At 43.5% G+C, this 23,155-nt stretch overlaps 1 protein-coding gene across 3 annotated transcripts; it reads left to right on the top strand.

Annotated features, from left to right (window-relative positions):
- The first annotated feature begins 354 nt into the window (after positions 1 to 354).
- Positions 355 to 20,643, top strand: ZNF711 (zinc finger protein 711). 3 transcript variants are annotated; one of them, XM_058032375.1, is made up of 9 exons: positions 355 to 424; positions 4,669 to 4,773; positions 5,545 to 6,075; positions 13,710 to 13,868; positions 14,641 to 14,787; positions 15,359 to 15,496; positions 16,624 to 16,671; positions 17,182 to 17,217; positions 17,788 to 20,643. In XM_058032375.1, exons 2-9 carry the CDS (start codon positions 4,695 to 4,697, stop codon positions 18,963 to 18,965), a joined length of 2,316 nt encoding a protein of 771 aa, XP_057888358.1. In that variant the 5' UTR covers positions 355 to 424; positions 4,669 to 4,694; the 3' UTR covers positions 18,966 to 20,643. The 3 variants fall into 3 exon arrangements, with proteins under 3 accessions (XP_057888358.1, XP_057888357.1, XP_057888359.1); XM_058032374.1 differs by having other exon boundaries at positions 17,182 to 17,325; XM_058032376.1 differs by lacking the exons at positions 355 to 424; positions 4,669 to 4,773; positions 5,545 to 6,075 and adding an exon at positions 9,838 to 10,166 and having other exon boundaries at positions 17,182 to 17,325.
- Positions 20,644 to 23,155: the final 2,512 nt, after the last annotated feature.

Below are 23,155 nucleotides of genomic sequence, written 5' to 3'. Positions count from 1 at the left end.
GGGGCCGGCTGCCTCCACGGTCTCCTGACGGTGCCCCGGGCGGGACCAGAGGTCCCCTCACCGTGCCCCGGGGCGGGAGCCGGGTCCCCCCGCGGTCCCCTGGGCAGGAGCGGGGTGCCTCCACGGTCCTCTCACGGTGCCCCGGGCGAGAGCCGAGTCTCCCCGCGATCCCCTCATGGCGCCCCGGGCAGGAGCGGGGTCCCCCCGCGGTCCCCTGACGGTGCCGGGGGCGCGGGGGGGTCTGAGGGGGCGGCGGCGGCTGCGCCTGCTCGGCGCGCGGGGGCGCGCGTGACGTGCGGGGGGAGCGGAGCGGGGCCGCGCGCGCTCGCGGCCGCCGCCCGGCCCAGGCTGCGGGCGGAGCGGGCCCAGGCCCGGCCCGGCCCCGGCGCGTCCCGCGGGCCCGGCGCACCCCGGGCCTGCACAGGTGAGCCGGGGCACGGGCACGGGCACGGTGGAGCCGCGCAGGCCGCGCTCCGGCACCGCCGCCGCGGTCGCTGCGGGCCGCGGCCGTCCCTGGGCTGGCGGGCGGGGGAGCCCCGGCCGGGCCCGCCGGTACCGCGCCGGGCGGGTGGTGCGGGCGGGCCCGGCGGTGGAGGGGCCGCGCGGGCGGGCAGAAAATGGCGGAACACAAGATGTCGGCCGGGCCGGCGGGGCGGGGAGGCCGCGGCTCAGGCCCGCGGGACGGCGTTATCCCGGCCGGGACCGGGTTATTCCCGCCGGGCCGGCGTTATCCCGGCGCTGCCCCCGCCTGCCGGCCCGCACCGCCGCGGGACAGCCGCTCCTTTGTCCCCGCGCTCCCTTGGCCGCCTCCCCCCGCCCCGGCGGCACCGCGGGCGCGCCCGCGCCGGGCACGCGCGGAGGGAGGGAAGGAGGGAGGGAGAGAAGCGCCGGAGCCGCCGGCGGCAGCGGGCACCGCCAGCCCCGGGCACCGCCAGCCCCGGGCACCGCCGGCCCCGGGCACCGCCGGCCCGCTGTGCCCCTGGTTTTTACTACGGGAACTTTCATTTGTGCAGCGCGTAGATGTAATCTATCTTTTCTATTTTATTTTTTATTATTTTGTATTAAGAGGCTTTAGCGCGTTTCAGGCAGCGAGACAAAATCTCGTTCACTGGTTTTGTCTGTGGCATTTAAATGGGTTTAGAGTGTAAGTGGTCGTGGTGATTTTTAGGTGGATGCAATAAAGGACTTTAAAATGGATATGCTGGTTTTTCATACTCGGTCTGTTCTCTGCCAGGGGTCTGTGTTAACCTGCATGTTATTTTATTAATTGGGGTTTTCTAATTAAGATTTCTGCACAAGCAGGACGTTTCTCATTGCGTTTCTGTCAGCTGCTGCATTAAAATTAGGGGCAGAAAGAAATGAAAACCATGTTATCAGGCGAGGATGATTATTTGTTCTTCAGCTTGAGTGTTAAGAAATTAAATGGTTACACAGCATCTGGTTCCTATTTTTCAACGGCGTAGAAGTTTATTTATTGTTCCATTGCTGTGTGTGTGAGCCTGGTCCTTTTGGTTTAATGCAAATCTCATATGCAGCTTGTGAATAACCAAAACACCAGCAGTACATGATGTTGTGTTTTCCTTTGGAGCATGTAAACAAGATGTAAATTATTTAGAAGAAATCCACTATTTTAAAGGAGAGATTAAGGGCTGACCATGCAATTAGGCTTCAAGTGAAAATACTCCACCTGAACTGTGAATAGAGGTCTGTATAAACTGGGGAGATGCTTAATGTTTGCAGGACCACACGAAATGCATTCCTAAAGCTCCATAAATAAAGAGCATGTATTTGAGCTGTAATTGGCATGTTGCAATTGGTGTTCTATAGAAATGCTGTTTATGTTATACACATTTGAAATATGGCAACAATGCCTGGAAGCCAGCCCCAGATTGGGAGTTTCCCTGTCCCCCTGGGAACACCAATGACACCCTGTTTTTCCTGGGAAGGGTAGAAGTGCTGAAGCATTGGTTGTTATTCCTCCTCCTTAAAATGCTTTGCTGAATATCTTTGCATTTGGAGTGTTTTCTTAAGCTCTCTCTAAAATGAAAATATCCCTGGCTATTTTGTGATACTTTCTTTAGGAAGAATAAGCTAAGGACAGATCAGTGTATCCTGGGAACTTCCACCAGATTTTCAGTTGAATGTTGCTGTTACGTGTCCTTAGGTCATTCCAAACTGCCAGCCATTACCCTTGATTTTAGAATTTTCATGTGCAGAAGTGATTTACAGTTGTAGTCAGAGAGGTCAGATATCTCTTCTACTCTAAAATTCATTGCTTGTCTCAGCTGAGCCCCATCTAAGGAAGAGTTTTGGCATAAAAAGCTGAAATAGATTGAAATGAACCTCAGGCTCATTAGAAAGAGAACTGCTATTTTTCAGAAAAGCAAAACCATTCCAAATACAGACATATTTAAAAAATTTAGCCTTGAGGCATTGCTCTGGGAGTCTCAGTGTAGGTTGCATGAAATACTTCATTTTGGGATGTAATGATAATATGCTCTTTCCTAAGCCAAGCAAAAAAAAATCAATGAAAAAATTAATGGAATATTGTAAAGTAAATATTTTATTGGCTGATGCTAAAAACATTTTCACTGCCTTTAAATACCCAGAGGAGAAGGGGAATTGAGAGGAAGAATTGAGATGTTACAAGTTAGAGGAAGGGCTAAGTTTGGGGTTGTGACAGGGTGTGGAATTGTGGCTTTCTGCCTGATTTCTGCCTTCCCAAAGCCCTGATTGGATCTGCCTGTGGTGCTGTGGGTGTGTTACACTGTGTACTACAGGAGGAAGCTGAGAAGAGCCACAATTAATCACTGCACTGCATTTTTTTGCTGTTCCCAATAACAAGATTTGCCTGCATGTGTGACATGTGGAGCTGCATCATTGGCACTGCTGCAACCTGAGAGCAGAACCAGCGGGGCTGGGCCTCCCCAGGGCTCATTCTTCAGCAGCAGGAAGGGCTTTTCCTGCTGCCACTGCATTCCTTTGAGATCCCAAAGTTGATATCAAAAATAAATTTGTGATTGTGTGGTTGATTCAAGTCCATCCTTTGTCTGCACTGAGGGTTTACAGGAACATTCTTCGTAGGGTTGGTACAGCTTCAGTGGGGTTGGTGCCTGGGTGTCATCTTCCATCTCTGATTTCAGGGGAAGTTTAAGGGATTGCTGCTGCCATCCCATAACTTTGGTTCTTTTTCTAGTCCTGTTAACTACCAGGAAAATACTCCTTTAATAATTATTTGCTTTCCCTGCAAAAATTTAAATTCAAATTATAGTCCTACTTTGTATTAAATTTTTCTGTGTGCCACAATACATAATATAGTTGTGCATCTAATCTAATTTATTTAATCAAAAAATAAGTTGCTTATTTAGAAAGAAAAAATTCTAACCTATTCTTCCTGTAATCTCAGATTGATATAAACTAAGATAATTTTCCATATCCATTTACTCTGAAAAAAGGATTCTCTGAAAAGGCTGTGGTCAGGAAATGTTAGATATTGCCTTAATTCTGAAATAGTTTAATGGGTAATTTATGACCTAGAGCTGCATTCTGTTTTATACTAGTGAGGATTCATTAGCTACAGGCAGAATTTTGGGTGGCTGTGGTGGTAATTTGGGAGTGATGGAGCATTGCATTGGGCTCTGGAGCTGCTTTGTCATCCTTACAATGCTGAAAAAATTTGATTTTGGAATGGAATTGAAATAGTAAAATCCTTGCCAACTTTCCTCATGGATAATGTTTGACTTTTTCATATTCTTGAATTCAAAGTTGGTGCTAGAAGAGGAAAGCTTTGGAGACTTACCTGGAAAGATTTGTACTCCCTGTGCTCCTCTCTGCCCCACTCAGGTCACGTAGTTCTGAGCTCTGACTGCATCCACCTCCCACAACTCCTAAAACTTCTTGTTTGCTCCGGGATTCTGTCACTTTCTCTGATTCTTGGATACAAGAGGGCAGAACAATACCAGATTTTAGTCTTGTGCAACTGAGATTTTTTTAGGCTTGAGATTTTTCACCTGTGAAAGCCTCAAGCTCTTTCTGATCCTGTGGGTGATTCTGTTGGGTCACTTTGCACTGAGAACTTGTGTAAAGTCCTTGGGGTTGCAGCAAATTGCAAAATAATTCAGAATCTGCACATTTCAGGGTTTGGTAGCAATGCTGGAATGCCGATTTTATCCTTCTCTCTCTGTTTTATGGGGGCACTGTCAAATGATAGATGCTTTCTCCTGCTCTGGGAGGGGCTTTGTGTTGCTGTACCTTGTCACAGAGATCCAGCATCCCCAGTTAAACTTACACATTAAAATTGGGTTTGAAGTGTCCCATATATCCAAATTTGAAAGAATTGGAAAAATTGATACTCCCAATACAATTCTCCACTTTCTTCATTGTAGCTCCACACATGCAGAATCACCAGCCTTGATAATTAGTTAATGAGTCTGTAGACAGGCAGAGCAGAGGATGCTTTGTGCACAATTGCTAATATTTATTATTATGCTAAGGTAAAAAATATAAACCAAAACAGTAAAGTGAATTCTGGGCAGTGTTGCTTTTGGTTTTCTTGATTTTTTGGGTGAATACTTCTCTGTGTTTGTCAGTGTAACACATCAATCCAGTAAAGCTGGTCAACACAAGAACACTGTTTAACATAAATTCTCTTTTTTGTTTTTTTTGCAGTTGTTTGTGAATGAATTTGGCTGAATATGGATCCAGGTGGTGGAAGTCTTGGATTGCAAACACAGGAATCCAAAATGCCTCACACTATGATCATGCAAGATTTTGGTAAACATTTTAACTATTAAAAATAATGAGTAAAATCCAGGAGATGATCTTCTCAGGTATTGGGAAGGACCATGTCTATACCAAGATATTTTCATTTGAATTACAACACTGAATAATGTTTATTATTTTCTAAAAATTCTGATAAGAACTCTTCTATTGAGTGTTTTCAAGATTAAAACTGCTGTTTTTGTGTTAAAATAGTTCACTGTGCATTTTGTGTTATGTCTAGAAAAGTAGTCTCCAAATACGACTGGCCAGTCTAGTCTGGTAATGAAAACCAAATTTCTACCTCCAGCCACTCCTTGTGATGTGGCAAGTTGTTGGAAATGTGACTGTAAATATTGCATAAAACTGAGTGTTTATTTTTAACAAGGCCCTTGCTGTCCAAAGGATGAGTCCTTTTATTGTAACAGCAGTTAATGGTTTGTTACCACACTTCAGTGTCACGCAGGAATTCTGTGAAGGTTCACAGTGCTGCTGCAATGAAATGTTTTCTGACTGGGAATTAAAGAGAAAGAGACTGAATGGTAAACTGGCCTTTAGTTTTTAACAGATCCTGACTTTGGGACAAACTCCACATGATGTCTTGAAGTGGTGTGTTTTATCTTAGCTTGTACAGAACTGGCTGCTTTGGACAGTGTTTATTGGGTGAAATGTGGGGAAGTCACAGATTTTTCCATCTTGCCTCTGTGATAACTCCATTCCTTAGACAAACCACTTGCTGGTGCAATAATTGTAACATTTTTCTCCCGGTTCCTGGTTGTTCCCCAGTGGCTGGGATGGCTGGCACCGCTCACATCGATGGAGACCACATTGTCGTGTCAGTCCCTGAAGCCGTGCTGGTTTCTGACGTGGTCACGGACGATGGGATCACCCTCGACCACGGCCTGGCAGCCGAGGTGGTGCAGGGCCCCGACATCATCACGGAGACGGACGTGGTCACCGAGGGCGTCATCGTCCCCGACTCGGTGCTGGAGGCCGACGTGGCCATCGAGGAGGCCCTGGACACCGGCGACCACGTCCTGACCTCGGACCTGATCACGGAGACCGTGCGCGTTCCCGACCAGGTGTTTGTGGCAGACCTCGTCACGGGCCCCGAGGGACACCTGGAGCACGTGGTGCAGGACGCCGTGCCCGGGGCCGACTCGCCCACCATGGTGTCCGAGGAGGTGCTGGTGACCAACTCGGACTCGGAGGCTGTGATCCAGGCTGCTGGCACTGTCCCTGGCTCCGCCGTCACCATCAAAACCGAGGACGACGACGATGGCAAGAGCACTTCTGAAGACTACCTGATGATATCCTGTAAGTGCACAGAGGGAGATGGAAGCAGGAGGGAGCTCCTGGTGGGGAGAAGTTCCTGGAACTGGACTCTTGGAACGCTCAGGGGATAGGCTGGTGCCCAGTTAATTCCTGGTCTCTGGATTTGGGGTTTTGATGCAAAGTCACTGATACAACAAGAGAGAAGGACATTGATGCTGCTGAGTGAGTGGGTGTGTATGTTTGTTTCTGAAACTAGATATTCCAGGAAATTTAAGAAAAACACCTTGGAAAGTTAAACACTCAATTTATTTGGAATATACAACTTTTTCTAAAAAACGCCACAGGTGTATTACAATGCTGTGTAGATTCATGTAAAAATAACATATTTGGCTTAATCAGGAGACTTCACTAAGAAATACTTTCTTAAGATCTCTAACTCAAAGTTTTCTCAATATGTCCACAAAATGTGGTTTCTTTAGTGTACTAAAAATGATAATAGGTATTTCTTTGTCTGTTGTGCTCTTCTGGGCTGAACTTGGAAATAAGGGGTCAGGTTCATTAATGGATTGGCTCATTAACACATTCCACACAGCATCCAACTCCATATGATCCTGTTGACAGTAGCTGAAGTTGGCTACTGAAAAAACCTTGGGTACTTTGGGTTTCTTCAATGCTTACATTATACCCAAGGTACCAGTTGTTGTGTTACTGCTACACAAATTTGATAAAATATATTCCAAGTAATTGATTTTTTTAATTCTTCAAATCATTATTGAAATGTAAGCAGGTCAAAACAGATTTTATTTAGTCAGATGCAATATGTTAAAAAAAAGTCAATGCCAAGCGTGTCGAAGTGTCAGTCTGTTCACAACAAGCTGCATTTATTAAAAATTTCATGACAGAGGACATCACTGATTCATGGTTATTATGATTTCCCTCTCTTATAGCATTTATGTCCCTTATGCAGAATATATTTGTTTTTGTTCAGTAGAGGATAAACAGCAATGATTTTTAAAACTTTCCATCATTACTGTGTCACTAACAGAAGTCAGAAAGAGATGTTTTTGAAAAAGGAACTTCAAAAATGAGTCTATAAAGCAAATTAGACCTGCTACAAAGAAAACCCTGTGTGTTTTTTTAACAAAAGAAGCACCATTTTACACTCAGTTGTTTCTCTGAACAAATTCCTCCTATCTGACAGAGTACTTAGGAGGAGTTTATTCTGTAACTGGTTATTTCCCTTGTCACTGTAAGTACAGTCATCTTTGGGACTCCTTCTGAGAGAGATGAGTGTGATGGATGCTGATGATCCTGCACTTAGACCAGAGCATCTGAAGCTTTCAGTTACCTGATGGTCCCACGAGTGTCTGACACATTCATGGTTTTGTCAGGTGTTCTCAAGCTTGGCTTTCACAATGTCTCAAAGCCATTTTGAGACCTAGTTTTCAGCAAATTAAATTTTTATATATGTATGATCGTGATGTGCCTGAATAGTCACAGTTGGAAGCTACATTATTCATCTAGGAGTTTGTTTTAAGTAATCATTTATGTAAATTAAGGCAGTCATAGAATTGTGTAGGATGGGATAGAGCTGTAAGATTATTGAGTTTAATTGTTCTCCCAGCACTGCCAGGGCCAGCACTGCCCGTGTCCCCAAGGGCCACATCCACATGGCTTTTGAATCCTTCCAGGGATGGGGACTCCAGCACTGCTCTGGGCAGCTGTGCCAGTGTTTGGCAACCTTTCCATGCAGGAATTTTTTCCAGTATCCAGTCTCCACCTCCCCTGGCCCAGCCTGAGGCTGTTCCCATTCCCTGAGCAGAGCCCGACCCCCCCGGCTGTCCCCTCCTGTCAGGAGCTGTGCAGAGCCACAAGGTTCCCCCTGAGCCTCCTTTTCTCCAGGCTGAGCCCCTTCCCAGCTCCCTCAGCCCCTCCTGGGCTCCATTCCCTTCCCAGCTCCCTCAGCCCCTCCTGGGCTCCATTCCCTCCCCAGCTCCCTCAGCCCCTCCTGGGCTCCATTCCCTCCCCAGCTCCCTCAGCCCCTCCTGGGCTCCATTCCCTCCCCAGCTCCCTCAGCCCCTCCTGGGCTCCATTCCCTCCCCAGCTCCGTTCCCTTCCCTGGACTCACCCCAGCCCCTCAATGTCCCTCTGCTCATGAGGGTCCCCGAGCTGCCCCAGCTCTGGAGGTGCCCCAGCAGTGCCAGCACAGGGGACAGCACTGCCCTGATCCCCTGGACACCATTCCTGACCCAAGCCAGGTGCCACTGGCCTCCTGCCCACCTGGGAACCCTGGGCTCATGTCGTGCTGCTGTCACCAGCACTCCCAGGGCCTTTCCCAGCCCCTCTGCCCCAGCCTGGAGCTTTCCATGGGGTTGTTGTGACCCCAGGGCAGGACCTGACACCTGTGAGCCTCCACCAGTGGCCTCAGCCCAGGATCCAGCCTGTGCAGACTCCCTGCATTGCTTCCCAGCTCAGTGTCACCTGCAAAGCTGATCCCCTCCTCTGGATCACTGATCACTCTTTGAGCTCTGTTGTGTTGCTAAGTTTTGACCCTGTGCTGTGCTGGAGATGCCAGGCTGACCCCACAAAGTGTCTGCTGTTGTGTTTTTGTCAGCAGTGATGAATCATTCTTATGCAGCTTTTAATTTTTCTTTATTGCTCAAATATTACCCTTGAATTTGTTTTGTTTATGGAGATAATGTGTTGTGTAGAATAGATAAAGGCCTCAATTTATCAAGCAGATCAAAACTTTTTATTTACTTATATGTATTAATTGTCAAATGCTGTCTATATTGTAGAAAGTGAATTTTATAGTATTTCATTTGGGGTGTATATATAGGACTGTTGAACTGCTTTTACAATATAAATCACATCTAAGTGATACTTCTAAAGAACTTCAAAATACTCTTTTAATGAAATTTAGCATCTAAAAAGGGAAAACTGCATAAAATGCCAGATATGCCCTTAGGGAGTACCACAGGTTGTTCTGTTGAACATGTGGGAACTACCAAAATGTGACATTTTAGGGTATGGAACTGACTGTGGAGTTCTCATTTCCCTTATGCTTGTTGGGAGTCACAGCTTAAATGACAGAACCATAGAATGGGATGGGTTGGAAGGGACTTTACTCAAAGGTGATTTTTCACCATTTTGAGGCGACATTCCCATGTAGATACTTTACACACTTCTGGTAATTACATTTTCTGTGTAAAACTGCTTGGACAATAGTAAGTTTGTCTTGATAGCTGTGTGGCTATCTGTGTATGATTTTGTGATTGGAAATTTTCATTGGAAGATTATCACTACTCTGAGTTTAATCATTCTCCCAGCACTGCAGGGCCACCACTGCCCATGTCCCCAAGGGCCACATCCACATAGCTTTTAAATCCCACCAGGGATGGGGACTCCAGCACTGCTCTGGGCAGCTGTGCCAGTATCCAATCTCCACCTCCCCTGGCCCAGCCTGTTCTGCTGCTTTTTCAAACCAGCTTTATAAGCAAAGGACTTAAAAAATCTATTTTTCATACATTAACAACACGAATACCACGGGGTGTTGACGATTCTTTGCTTTAAGCCATCCGAACACCTCAGTAAAGAGGAATTGAATCCCAAAGCTGTGGTGGGCCCCTGACCCCAGCCCTGTGAGTGAGATGGAGCTGGTGAGCAGCACAGGCTGTGCTGCAGGGGCAGTGGGCAGTGCAGCTGAAGCCTCCCCTCTTTTGTTTTTCAGGTTTGCGATATTCAGACCCACAGCGGGTTGCCAGCCCCCGCTCCGCGTGCCGGCCCCATGCACTATTCTGGTGACCTCAAAGCCACCACTGACCCACCCTGGAGCTGGCCCGGGGCTAAGGTACTGTGCCACCAACACCTCCTTTGTAGTGTCTTACACTGTTGCCTCGTTTGCTAAACATTTTAGGATTCCTACTCCTCTATTTGAACTTTGGGACTTTAGTAGATCAGACATTAGAAAAACCCGGAGGATTGTCAAAGCCTTGTGGGACTTACCTTGCCCTCGTGTTGCTGCTCTGGTGGCTGTGGCATCACCAGCATAGTGCATGTGAGGCATCACATGGATTGGGAGCTGGCAATCCACGGTGAATCTGGACATCACACACCTGAAAACAGCCCAGCAGGTAAGTTTAACACTGGGAGTGTGCTGAGTTTTCCTTTAAGGCTTGTTCACTCAGGAGGATTCAGCATCTATTTATGGAGGTTCTGTGTTGTGTTGTTTCAGTTTATTTTAAGGGACCAGATAATAACACGTAGTGCTTCTGGTGGGTGAGTCAGAGCTGGAAGAGACTTTGATATTCCATTGACAGAAAGGAATCAAGCAGTCCCTGTTCCGCTGAGCCATCCCTGGGGGAAGCAGCACAGAACTTAGCACTGATGGGTTGGCAGTGATTGAAGGCATCTTACTTAAACAACAGAATATTTTCATGAGCTGTTCTAAAAAACAATGATATTTTGGAACCTGACAAAGATTACTTGTCCTGGTGTGTTGTTTTATTTAAATCTGTTTAAAAGGTAGATGGGGGCCATGAGATTAACTTCAGATAAGACAGGACATTAAGCAAAAGAAATTGCCAACTCAGTGTGTTTTCTTGTATTTGAAACAAAAAGCAACATCTTACAAATAACAGTCTGTATTGATGTCATTTTGTCAGCCCAGATGATATTTTCCAAATTTTGATATATTACACATTTGCTGTTGTAGAAAAGTGATCCCAGAGGCTCTGGATACACAAACTTCCTGATAGGTTTCCATTCCTTTAGCTTAAATTTTAAGGACTGAATGTTTTGGAGATTACACAGGATGGTTAATGGTGTAGAAGTAACCACAAATGTTAAAAATACTGTTCTGATTTTGCCCCTTTAAAACAGGACTCTCTGTTTTCAAAGGATATTGAAGATTTGGGGGCTTTACAGGCAATATTAAAACACAGTGTGTGTGTGTACATGCTATATTGAGGTTTTGGAGTTTTCTTTTGCTGAAAACATTCTTACAAAAGTTGAAAAATTTCCTCTTTTTTTCCTTCATGTAATGTTTATTGCATTGCAGTTGATGTTCTGGTAACTATCTGAAATTGTGGGATTTTTTCTAATTTCATTATTTAATTATTTCACCAGCCCCATAGTGGTGCACAGTCACTGTCACATAATATTAGTTAAATAGTTGGAAATTCTTCCATAAAGAAAACTTCCTGTCACACGTGTGGTGACTCCCCTATTCAGCAGGAAATTGCTGTTGTTGAGTAACTCCATTTCTGTTACACTGGTAATGTGTTGTGTTTATAAAATATATGAATTTAGCAAAAAATGGTGTTGCTGGAGCTGCAGGATTGAAAAGAACTTTATTGCCACCTCCCAGTTCTGAATTGGCAGGGTTTGTGAGCTTTGAAATTCTCTTTTTGGCAGTCACAGAGCTGGGTATACAATCCCTCTTTGTACTGGGGATTACCTCCAGTCCTTCCAACACTCACCCATGCAGTGGGAATGGTCATTGTATCTAATTAAACTTACATTTATCATTTTCCAGAACATGCATAAGAGACTTGGATAAACTTTAAAAGCCTTGCAGAAAAAAAGTCTTTAATAAATTCATGTTTAGTAAATGTATGGAAATACTTATTCCAAGATAAGGGAATTTCAGCATCTCCACTTTTCTGTCTGCTGACAACCCCATTCTGGCAGCTTAAAAAATGTCAATTAGCAGGTGCAGTAACACTGCCCCAGGGGATATAGAAGGGTTTAATGACCTGGTGCTGGGAAAGTCGAGTGTCAGGGGAATATTCAGGTTCTCTGTTGTGGCTCTCTCTGTATTTGTGCTCTGAGGGTTTCCAGTGTCCTGCCAGGTCACACAAACATCAGGCTGCACGTGGCAGGCTCTCACTCATTAAGGTGTTGATGTTCCTGGCATTGATTTCAGTAGAGTTTTTTTCATTAAAAAAGCAAAATCTCTCTTCCTGAGGAATTTTTTTTCCTAATCCATGTTTGATACTTCTTCAGCAATGGAATTAATCCATTGCTGAAAAAAGAACAAAACCCAAACCCCACCAAACAGCTTAACCAGCTTTTTTAAATGTTCTCCTTAGATGTTTCAGGTTATAGAGCGTGGTGCTGATAACAGCAAGGTTGTGGGATCAATCCCCATATGGATCATTCACTCAAGAGTTGGACTTGATGATCCTTGTGGGTCCCCTCCAACTCAGAACATGAATTTTCACCAAAGTACAGACTTCACAAAGGTTCTAAACCAAAACCAGATATTTCCTTGTACTTCCCTGCATTTTATCCAGTTCTGTCCTCAGTAACTTCTGTACTCACCTGGTGCAGTCCAGGCTTTTGGGTAGAAATGAGGTTTGCAGTGCTGTGAGCTGGGTGGGTGTCTGTGGGAAGAGGTTAGTGTGGGATTGCTGGGGTGGATTCCCCTGCCCTGCTGCAGGAGAGGCACCTTCTCCTTCCCACTCCAGTGACTGGGATTCCAGTTTAGCTGCTCAAGGGGGTTAGAGCAGCTCTTGGGAGCAGGAAGCTGGGAGGGGGCTGGGGACACTGCAGCCCTCCCAGGTAAGCCAGCTTCTCCCAGGGATCAGGGCCTTGGTGTCCCCATGGAGTCAGGCAGCTCTGCTGTCACCTCAGTGTTCATTTCAAGGAGTTTTTCTTTGCTTAGGGCACTCATAGTTTAATGTTACGTGTGCAGTAAGATGCTGTTTCCCTGGAATGTATTTCATTCAGATTTTGTCTACATTTTGTGGGATTCTCCTCTATTTAGAGGACTTCAGTGGGTGTTCAGCACTGCACAGGTTTGTGTGGACCATCTGCACAGGAGCTAAATTTATCCTCAGTGAGAAGTGTGTCAGTACATGTGTCAGGGACATGCTGAGTTTGGTACCCTCAGGGCTGGCAATGTGAGGTGTATCTATGGTCATCTCTGTGAATGCCTTTTTTACCAAAATAGGCTGCTTTATAATAGTTTGGATGTATTTTTTTTCCTTAGAAATTATATGAGCATTTTGAATGTATAAAGCAAATAATCAGCAAGTGAGTTGTGTAAAGAATGAGAAGTCAATCTCTCATAGTAGTGTTTGGATTTATTGTCACTGCATCTTTTAATCAGCTGTATATCATGCATTAATCTTCATTAATGTGTATGTTTTCAAGTGATAAACTGGATAAAATTATCATTTCTTTGAGGAAGAAGATACAGTCAGATGTATACTTCTTTAGCTGGGAATATACCCCACTCATCACACTCCTCAAGAGCCACTAAATTTTAGTCACTATGCATCAGAGTGAAACTTCTGAAAACTCTTAGACTGTAACAGGCAATTCTGGGTTAATTTTTAATCCTTTTGTTTAGATCTTTAATTTTAATTATTGATAAATTTTTGCTTTCTAAGAGTAATAGTTTCCCCCATAACCAGTTACCTCATTCCCTTTGATGACAAGCTCCCTCTTGTGTCCTTTATTCTGTAACTCCTGCTGTGTTTCCTCAGTTGCAATAAAATACTGAACTTCTGGAATCTCTTAAGTTTCTTGAGATGAGCTGCTTTTAAAGGCCACTTATGAATACAAACCTTTCCTGTGCATGGGGAGAATAGTGGAGAAAATCATGCTGCTGATTACTTTGACTTCTAAAAATGTGTTTGAAGCTCATTATTATTCTCTTTTCTTTGCAGTGGATGATGTTGGAGAGAAATTGGACCATATAGGAAGCACTCCCTTGAAGATCAGTACCGAGGTGGCAAATGATGATGTTGCTAAAGATGATGGCTTTGGTTCAGAAGTTATCAAAGTCTACATATTTAAAGCTGAAGCTGAAGATGATGTTGAAATAGGTACCTTGAAATCCTGTTTATTCTTTCAGTAGTGTGAAGTGTTTCAGGGTCTTTGTTCTTCATTCCATGTGATCCAGTGAGTGGAGGGTTCTGTAGAACGTGGCATTTGTGGAGGCTGCCCAGATGCACAAATGCTGGGTGTGGATTAGGCTCAAGTTCTTTTTTGATTAGCTGGGCTATTTTCAGGCAGCCAGAGCCCAAATGTAGAAGTGGTTGTGTGTCTGCAGCTGTTTGTTCAGCTGCTGCTTTTCTCTGACTTTGCAAGGCACAAGCGTGTCAGCACAGCAGAGCCTCTGGAGTGGATCCCTTTTGTTGGTGGGAGCCTTTGGTGGCCATTGCAGGGAGAGGGGAGGAATTCTGGGGCTGCAGGTGAGCCAAGGGACTCAGAAATCTCTGCAGCTCCCTTTCCCCATGGATAGACCAGCAATCCCTGTGCTCTGAGGGGATGCACAACTCAAAACTCACAGAATTCCCCTCTTGGCTGTTCTTGGAGCTGAAACCTCTGGATCATTGTGAGTCCCTTCCCAAATGCACTTTGTTCCTCTGGGGATGGGCTCTCAGTCTCCAGGGACAGAAGGGACAGACTGCTCATGCAGCAGCAGGGAGAGCCAGAATCTCTGATGGCTGAGGAGTAATTCCCAGCAGGGCTGTTCTCTGAGCTGCTCTCAGGGAGGGGGTCCCAGCCAGTCAACAAAATCCTTGGATCTGACATTAATCTTACCAGTGGCTTTGTTCACATTGACTTAATGTGTGTAACTTCTTTTTGTTCGAGGTGGGACAGAAATTGTCACTGAGAGTGACTTTCACAATGGCCATTCTGTGGCTGGAGTCATTGAACAAGGAGGTGTTGGGAGAATGCAGCGAGAAAAAATGGTTTACATGGCTGTCAAGGACTCTTCTCAGGAAGATGAAGATATTAGTAAGCATAATAAGAAAAATTTTTATTTCTCATGCTGTTTGTACGCCCATATAACCATCATTCTCAAGGACATTTTTAATTATTTTCTGACGGGTTCTTCAGCCTGAAGTAGTAGAAAACTGAGTTCATCTTCCCTAAAAATAAAAAGCAGACTATAATTATTTTAAAGTGATGTGTATAATACACTTTGTGCATACTGTGTGCAGTAATTTAATTATTTATATTAAATTTAACATGTCCATGGATGAAGTTAATGAGGTTAGTCAAACTTCTTATTTTTCTATTTTCCTACTGTGAATTAAGCAGCTTTCTGAAAAAGTAGCAAATGTCATCAGTTGCAAGTTCATGAGTTTGCCTATTGTAAATTTTATGGGCATTTGTTTTGGATTAGTATTTATTGATACATGTTTCCTCTCTTTAAGGAATATCTGAATAAGCAGTGATCCCCTAAATGCCAAAGGAAGAAAATTAATTTATAATGGGTATCAATTAGAGCGAGAGCAAATTAAATGAAGGAAAAATTTGGAAAGACAGAATAAAATTAAAGATTTATTCTCCTCCCTTCATCCAGGCTGTGCTGAAATAGCAGATGAAGTTTATATGGAAGTTATTGTAGGGGAAGAAGAAGCCACATCCCTTCCAGACACCCAGCTTGAGGACTCTGGCGTGAATAAAACGTTTGTCCCCGTTGCTTGGGCTGCTGCTTACGGTAGGAGCCTGTGCTTCTTTCCTGAAAATCCCTGCCATTATTTCCTCCCCCATGCAGCTGCCAGCATCTCTGGGATGACCTCACCTTGTTCTTGGGGTTTGGAAGCAGCTCCTGATCTCTCCAGGGATTGCTGTGTGTTGGCTTTCATGGAGTAGAAAAGAAAGCCTGTTAGGAGAAGTCTGATTTTGTTTCAGATCCCAGATCAGATGTACAGAGTATTTGGGGTTTGAAGATCTTAATGTTGAAGATCTTAAACAAGAAAAGCCTTAAGTATTTTACATTAGGAGGGGGATGGGGGAAAGACTGTAAAAAGGGAATAGTAAGAATAAATATGTAAATATGTTCCCAGTAATTTCAGTTTTTAGACATGTTTTAAGCCTGTTAGTCCTCCAGGTGAGAAACAAAAAACTGATTTGTTTTCAAATACTGTGTCTTAGTATATTGTGAGTTCTGTCTATTGTTCTGTATCATTTCCTTGGATTTTTGGTGTGTTAAATTTTGTTAAGAGGGTATCAAGTTATCCATAGTTTCTGTTACAATTAATTAAGCAAGTTAGTGAAAATTCCTTGGTGTGGAATTTGGTGAAAATTCCTTGGTGAGAGCCCAACAGCTGGGCTGCTCAAGTGCTTCAGAACCACAGAGCTTTGGCACATAGCAGCAAATACTTCAGTGCAAAATAAGGAATGTGTTCCTGAGATATCCCTTGTGCATCTCCAAAACTCCATTGTGCTGAGAGGCTGATAAGGGCCAAGTCCTCTTATCTGCCTCCTACTCCAGGCAGATAAAGTGCTTCCATCTCAGGAGCAAAGTGTGCATTTCAGATAACTTCTGCATTGCTATCTGAGGGGATAGATGAGGTTAAAAGTTTGCAGAAACAAGCATATTAATAATGGAAAGCAGGAGAGGCAGCAGGGTAAGCATGCACACACAGATGGGGTGGATATTAACTCCTCCCAGAGATGGGATTTTGGTTCATGATTATACAACACCGAGCTGCACATCCCACTTGGATGGTGTTAACCTGTTACTTATTAGCTAAGTTAGTTTTCTCTCATTATCAGGCTTTCAAAAGCAGCATCTTTAAAAAGAATATTATTTTATAATGACTAAAATACCATTTTCTGCAGGAGATGAAAGAAGGCTTCCCCGAAGATACGAAGATGGTCAAGCGGCAGGTGAGAACTTTTAACAGCATTTAAACTAAAACTGTCTTTGAGAAAACAGATATTTCTGTGTCAGTGCTCCTAATCAGAGATGCAAAGAATGAGCCATAAATTAGATATTGAAGGACTCCACAGTCTTTCTCTGTTGTTTTGAATGAAAACAATTCTAGATGTCTGTAGGCCTTCGGAGGGGGTGGGGAAGTTGGGAGGCACTGCCAAGTTTTTAATGTAGTTTTGCAGACAGAAAAGAGATAATGCAGTTGTATGAAGTGAAAACAAGTTTAATAAAAATCAGGGAATATAATTAGAAATGAATCAGTGTTTAAACAATAATACCCTTGACTTTTGCCAGGAAAGATAGATAGTGGTTCTCATTAGCACGCTTCTTTTTAATGTATCTTGTGATAGAGGAATGGGCAGTGCTTGTTTTTAAGTAGATAATGCTGCTGTGCAATTCCAGTCGTCAGTCCCAAAGAAACAAGTTGTTTAAGGTTTTTTATGGTGTCTAATTTTTGTTTCTAGGAAATAACTTGGATACACGATTAGAAAACAAAAACGGTAATGCAACACAGTACCTGCAGATTTGTGATAGCATTAGCACTAATAGAGTGCTCAAACAAAAAACCAAGAAAAGGAGGAGAGGAGAGGCCAGGCAATGGCAAACAGGTAAACACTGGATGGTTACGGTATTGTCACGGAGTGCCACTGACTCCTGTCCTATTCCTTTTCTCTTTTTTTAAGCTGATGCAGAATTAAAAGCTATAAATGATGATTTGCGTATTTCCTGTGTCCTTCCCCCCTCCAGTTCTGTGCCTAGAAAATGTCATATTTTGCTATTCAGAGTCAGTACACCCAGGGCTGATGCAATTCATTGGAATGTGGCAAGCTATTAAAAAGTACCCATGGCTATATTCAGTGCACATGTGATATTCCTGATCTGTTTGAGCAGTTTCTAAAACAGAACTATATAAACTATAGGTGCTGTGGATTGGTTGTTTTTAAACTACTGAGCCACTCTCTCTGCTGCAAGTGTAAGTGCATGAATCTGAACAGCACTTGGCTGATTTAAAACTTCTTAATCAGTAAATGTGTTTCCTTCATAACTTGTTTTTGTTTGTTCAAAAACAGCTGTTATAATAGGTCCTGATGGACAGCCCTTAACAGTTTACCCTTGTCATATTTGTGGGAAAAAATTTAAATCCAGAGGATTCTTGAAAAGGCATATGAAGAACCATCCCGATCATATGATCAAGAAGAAATACCAGTGTACAGACTGTGACTTTACAACTAACAAAAAAGTAAGTTTCCACAATCATCTGGAAAGCCATAAACTTATAAATAAAGTTGATAAAACGCACGAGTTTACAGAGTACACGAGAAGATACAGAGAGGCGAGCCCGTTGAGTTCCAATAAACTCATCCTGAGGGACAAGGAGCCCAAGCTCCACAAGTGCAAATATTGTGACTATGAGACTGCAGAGCAGGGGCTGCTCAACAGGCACCTGCTGGCAGTCCATAGCAAGAACTTCCCTCATGTGTGCGTGGAGTGCGGGAAGGGCTTCCGCCACCCCTCGGAGCTGAAAAAGCACATGAGGACCCACACGGGGGAAAAGCCATACCAGTGTCAGCACTGCGTGTTCAGGTGTGCTGACCAGTCCAACCTGAAAACTCACATCAAAACCAAACACGGCACCGACCTGCCCTTTAAATGTGAGCACTGTCCCCAGGCCTTCGCCGACGAGAAGGAGCTGCAGCAGCACACCGAGCTCTTCCAAGGCCATAAGACTCACCAGTGTCCCCACTGTGACCACAAGAGCACCAACTCCAGCGACCTGAAGCGACACATCATTTCAGTGCACACCAAGGATTTTCCCCACAAGTGTGAGGTGTGTGAGAAAGGCTTCCACCGGCCCTCGGAGCTCAAAAAGCATAGCGAGACCCATAAAGGGAAAAAGATCCACCAGTGTAGGCACTGTGACTTCAAAACCTCCGACCCCTTTGTGCTCAGTGGGCACATCCTCTCCGTGCACACCAAGGACCTGCCTTTTAAATGCAAACGGTGTAAAAGGGGCTTCAGGCAGCAGAACGAACTGAAGAAGCACATGAAGACCCACAGTGGCAGGAAGGTGTACCAGTGCCAGTACTGTGAGTACAGCACCACGGACGCGTCGGGCTTTAAGCGCCACGTCATCTCCATCCACACCAAAGACTACCCCCACAGGTGTGAGTTCTGCAAAAAGGGCTTCCGCAGGCCCTCTGAGAAAAATCAGCACATCATGAGGCACCACAAAGAGGCCATCCTGTGATAGGTGAGCTCCAGCAGGAAGCCGTGTAGGAACTGTCATATGCTAATTGGGGAAAAAAATAAATCTCACGAACTGTTTCTCCTGGTTTCAAAGCTTGATATTAAACCATAACTTTACATTCTTTGTATTAAAAGTCTTAAAAAGTATTAGGGTTGGCAGGGGAACTCATAGCCCTATGATTGTTGCTGATCAGAACATAAAGAGCACTAGAGAATGCAGAGGATGGATGAATGTCTAAAATTTGCAGAAAGATGGATGAATGTCTCCAAGTGAACAGTATTTGCCATTGCTGAGTCTAGAGGACAGGGCAGAGCTGATTGTGTGGCCCATTCTGTCAGTCCCAACGTGTGTCTCCAGTATGGAAACAGATCCCTGGTGGGGTGAGCTACAGAGGGTTTGCAGAGGAGCCCCCTCTTCACTTCTTGTGCAGTTTGGAACGGGGAGTTTTAGTCAGACACTTCATCACAACGTTTTCAATTGTGCCTAGAAATTGAATTCCAGAACTGGCAAAATTATCTGGGGGGGCGTCCCTTGTTCGGTTTGGTTTGGTTTTTGTTTTTAAACATTTCATAGGGAAACTTTTTGGTTTCCTTTATTAGTTTAGGTCCAAGAAGCATTTTTTTACTGGTTTTCAAAGCTGCTAACCTATTTTATTGCAGGATATGATGTTTAAAATAGAGCATTATGTTATGGTCTCAGAGGTGGTGTTCTGGTGCTAGGGTTAAAGATGTATATGTATATAATTTCCCTTTTTTATCTGAAACTACAGTTGAATGTTGTTCAGTATGGCACATATAACAAAATTAATTAACTTTGAATTTGACTTTTTTTTTAAAGGATAAAAATGGATGCAGCTCATAGTGTTGTGACTCAACACTAATTTTTTCCTCGCTACTTTAAAGTCTTCTCTAAAAAGAATATTAAAAACAGTTGAAAACTGTAGGGGTTTTTAAATTAAAAATTCAAAGTACTTAGAGGTTCTTTAAGGCAGTGTTCTTAACAGGTATGACAGTTACTGTCCTACCTCCTAATATGAAATTTTCCATATAGACATAAAATTGCACCTTTTAATCGATTCTTTTAAAAAAAGATCTATACCATGCTATAAACATGCATTTTCAATCTGTAAGAAAGTATATATGCAGTATTTAACCAGAAAAACCTGCTGCCACTAGAGTTTGGAGGTGGATCTTGAGTTTACAGTGTATACATTTAAAATATGCATCCCTTTAAAAATGCTTTGTGTTAGCATGCTGCAAATCCAATGGCGCTTATATAACGAGCTGGTCTAGGGCTATTTAATGAAAAACCTGGTCATAAATGTTATGCATATAATGTGTATTTTTTACTTTTTTTAGTTGCTTCATGTTTGCACACAGCTGTTCACATGAGAAATTGTAACTTCATGCTATATTGTGGCTTTGTGTTCCAGATAATGTTCATATTTTGTTTTTGCACCAGATGAGAATCAGTTCCTTGAGAATAAATTTTTTTTATATTTCTAAACTTCAGAAAGTTAAAATTTGGGAAATCTCTTAGACAAATAAGTGTTTTATGTGGCTGTAAAAAATGATGTACACGCTGTAAAATAAGATTGTCACTGTTCTGTGGGATTATTATTTCTAAATGTGTTACTCATCGTAACGGGCATACAATAAAACGCATCTCTTGCACTCCAGATTTTTTGGAGTTTCCTTTTCATTTATGGTGTTTAGAAAAGTCCCATTCTCTGTAAATTCACCTGATGTTTTTAATTGCATTGTTCACTAATTAACATGTAATCACATTTAAATAAACAGGTTACTGCAGGTGTATTTATCAGACTGTTAAGGAGAGAACATTGGGCTTAACTCTTTCACAGGTAATGTATTTGTGTTTGTTTTGCTTATTTCTAAAATAATTATCAAATCTGATACTGACATTCCTTTGAATTTTTTTTTCCTTCAAGACAACAAAAAACTTCTCACATATTTAGGGAATAACCAGGTAGGTTTTTGTCTTTTTAATTATGTAATAACAGCTTGCAGAATGAAATGCTAAAAACTCTGCTATCCTAAATTCCCTCTCTTTTTAGAATACTTGAATTGCACCATCAATAACAGATTAAAAAGCTGAAGAAGAACATGTGCTATTAAATGAACCCATCACTGAGGATTTCAATGGGCTTTGAGCCACTGAACTCGTAGGTTTTGCACAAAGAGCAGAAATTAAGCAGACAGGAATTAATTCATTTGAGTTTTGTTGCTGCTTTTCCTTGCATGCCCAGCAGTCAGAAGGGAAAAAATCAAAATCTTAGTGATTTAAGGCTGTGGATTTCTGACAATGTCAGTACTTTGTTCCTGAATGTTATGTTGAATACAGGGACTGAAGGAGTTTTTCTTCACCTGAAGATGATCCCTGACTCTGCCCATGGCTGTGCTGGCTCATTTTTCCACCCTACAGATGGACCAAATAATCAGGTAATTAATTGTTCTCTATCAAAGCAGGAGGTAGATTGCTGTTTTTGACATAAGATTTTATTAGGAAGTGGTGTTTTAAATCTTCTGAAATGGAAGGATAAAATGGCACCTGAGTCCTCAGCAGTTTGAGGGACAGTTCCCAAATCCTTCTCAGTGCCCTGTCCCAGTAAATATTTGAGAGCTGTGACAGGTCAGGGGTGCTTGAGCAAACAGAGCCTCCCAAAGGTGTGCAGGGCTTGCTCTGAAATGTCAGATCTGTTTGGTGCAGCATTTTATTGGGCTGACAGGTGCAGTTAAAAGTGATTCACATCCTGATCATCAGCTATGTTTTTCTTTCTTCAGGTTTCAACTGCCCACAATTAAAGGCAATAAATCAGAGAGAAAATCAGGAAGAGCTGCAGCAGAACTCTGCAGGTAAAGGTGAGGTACTGGGTGTGGGCTGGTGGCTGCTGGAGCTGTCAGGGACTTCCCAGCCAGGGCTGTCTGGCTTTTATTTTACAGCTGAGGCAGAGAAACTTTAATACTGCAGAAAGGTCAGTCAAAACAAAGAAGACAGTTTTGTCCTTTTCAGTGCAAAACAAGACTCTGCATTCTGGCAGATAAAGACAGGGAACTGTACATATTATTGTAATTTTATAAAGTAAATAGTGTCTGACTTCTTTCTAATTTGTTCCTAGAAAAAATGTAGAAGTCTTGGTGAAGCTACTTGAAATTGAGGTGGGAAATGAGCTAAAGTGTTTCTAACCAGGATTTACAGAGCTGAGTAAATGAGAAAATGTTTTTCTGTAAACTTCAGCAGAAACCACATTAGGTAAATCAGTTCCAGTTCCACAGCCAAGAGGGGACAGCTGAGCCCACAGTAACAGGTACTTCCTAGTAAAAAATACTAAATTTGCTTTTTAAATACATATGGTTTGAACACAAAACCAGCCTGTAAATAAATGGCTATATGCTTTATCTACTAGTGTAATTCAGCTTTTTGACAATTGCTTTGTGTTTTCTGTGAGTACAAAGTGTAGTTACAGTCTCTTCTCTGTAGCATTTACAGGGTCTGGTGACCTACAGATTCTTTGAGGAGCTGTCCTTGTCCCAGGACAGAGCTGGCTGGCCTGAACAGCAACCTGGGCTTTTTGTAAGCAGGCTGCAGCTTCCCTGGCTGCCCCAGGATGGTGTTTGCACTGGGATGGATCAGCTGGATTTAAAAAGAGATTTGCCTGATGGTGGCCTTTGCCATGGAATTGTCACCACACCCAGCAGCTCCTGTCCCTCCTTAAGGAGTTCCTGTGCTGTGCCATGGATGGAGGAAGCACAGGTTGGTGTCACTGAGGGGCTGCTCAGGAACTCCATGGCTGGGATGAGCCATCAGGACCTGTGGCCACCACTAACTCCCATTTCTGCTCTTTGTAGCTTGGTCTGAGCTGTGAGAACCCCAGCCCTGGTGGAAGCACAAGGAGCAGCTGCACCCAGAGCCCTGCACAGGTAACTGATGGCATTGAGCAGACATTGAACAGACAGGGTGCTTTAGTCCTTTTTGTGTTTCAGATCACCAAAGGTGAAAGTCTTTTGCTGACAGTGTAACTAAAATGATTTATTGCACTGCCACTGTACCATGGCAGGAGCATGTTAGCTCTGAGTGTAGATGTGCCTTTTATTCACTGCTCTGCAACAAAGGGGGTTGCTTTAGAATCTCTTTTAGAATAATTACTGAATGCAGAGGGGCAAGGCACTCCT

The sequence above is a fragment of the Melospiza georgiana genome, chromosome 12, assembly GCF_028018845.1.
Source record: "Melospiza georgiana isolate bMelGeo1 chromosome 12, bMelGeo1.pri, whole genome shotgun sequence".
NCBI classification, from domain to species: domain Eukaryota; kingdom Metazoa; phylum Chordata; class Aves; order Passeriformes; family Passerellidae; genus Melospiza; species Melospiza georgiana.
The sequence above is the reverse complement of the archived record's forward strand: the minus strand, read 5'-3'. Positions and strand labels throughout refer to the sequence as shown.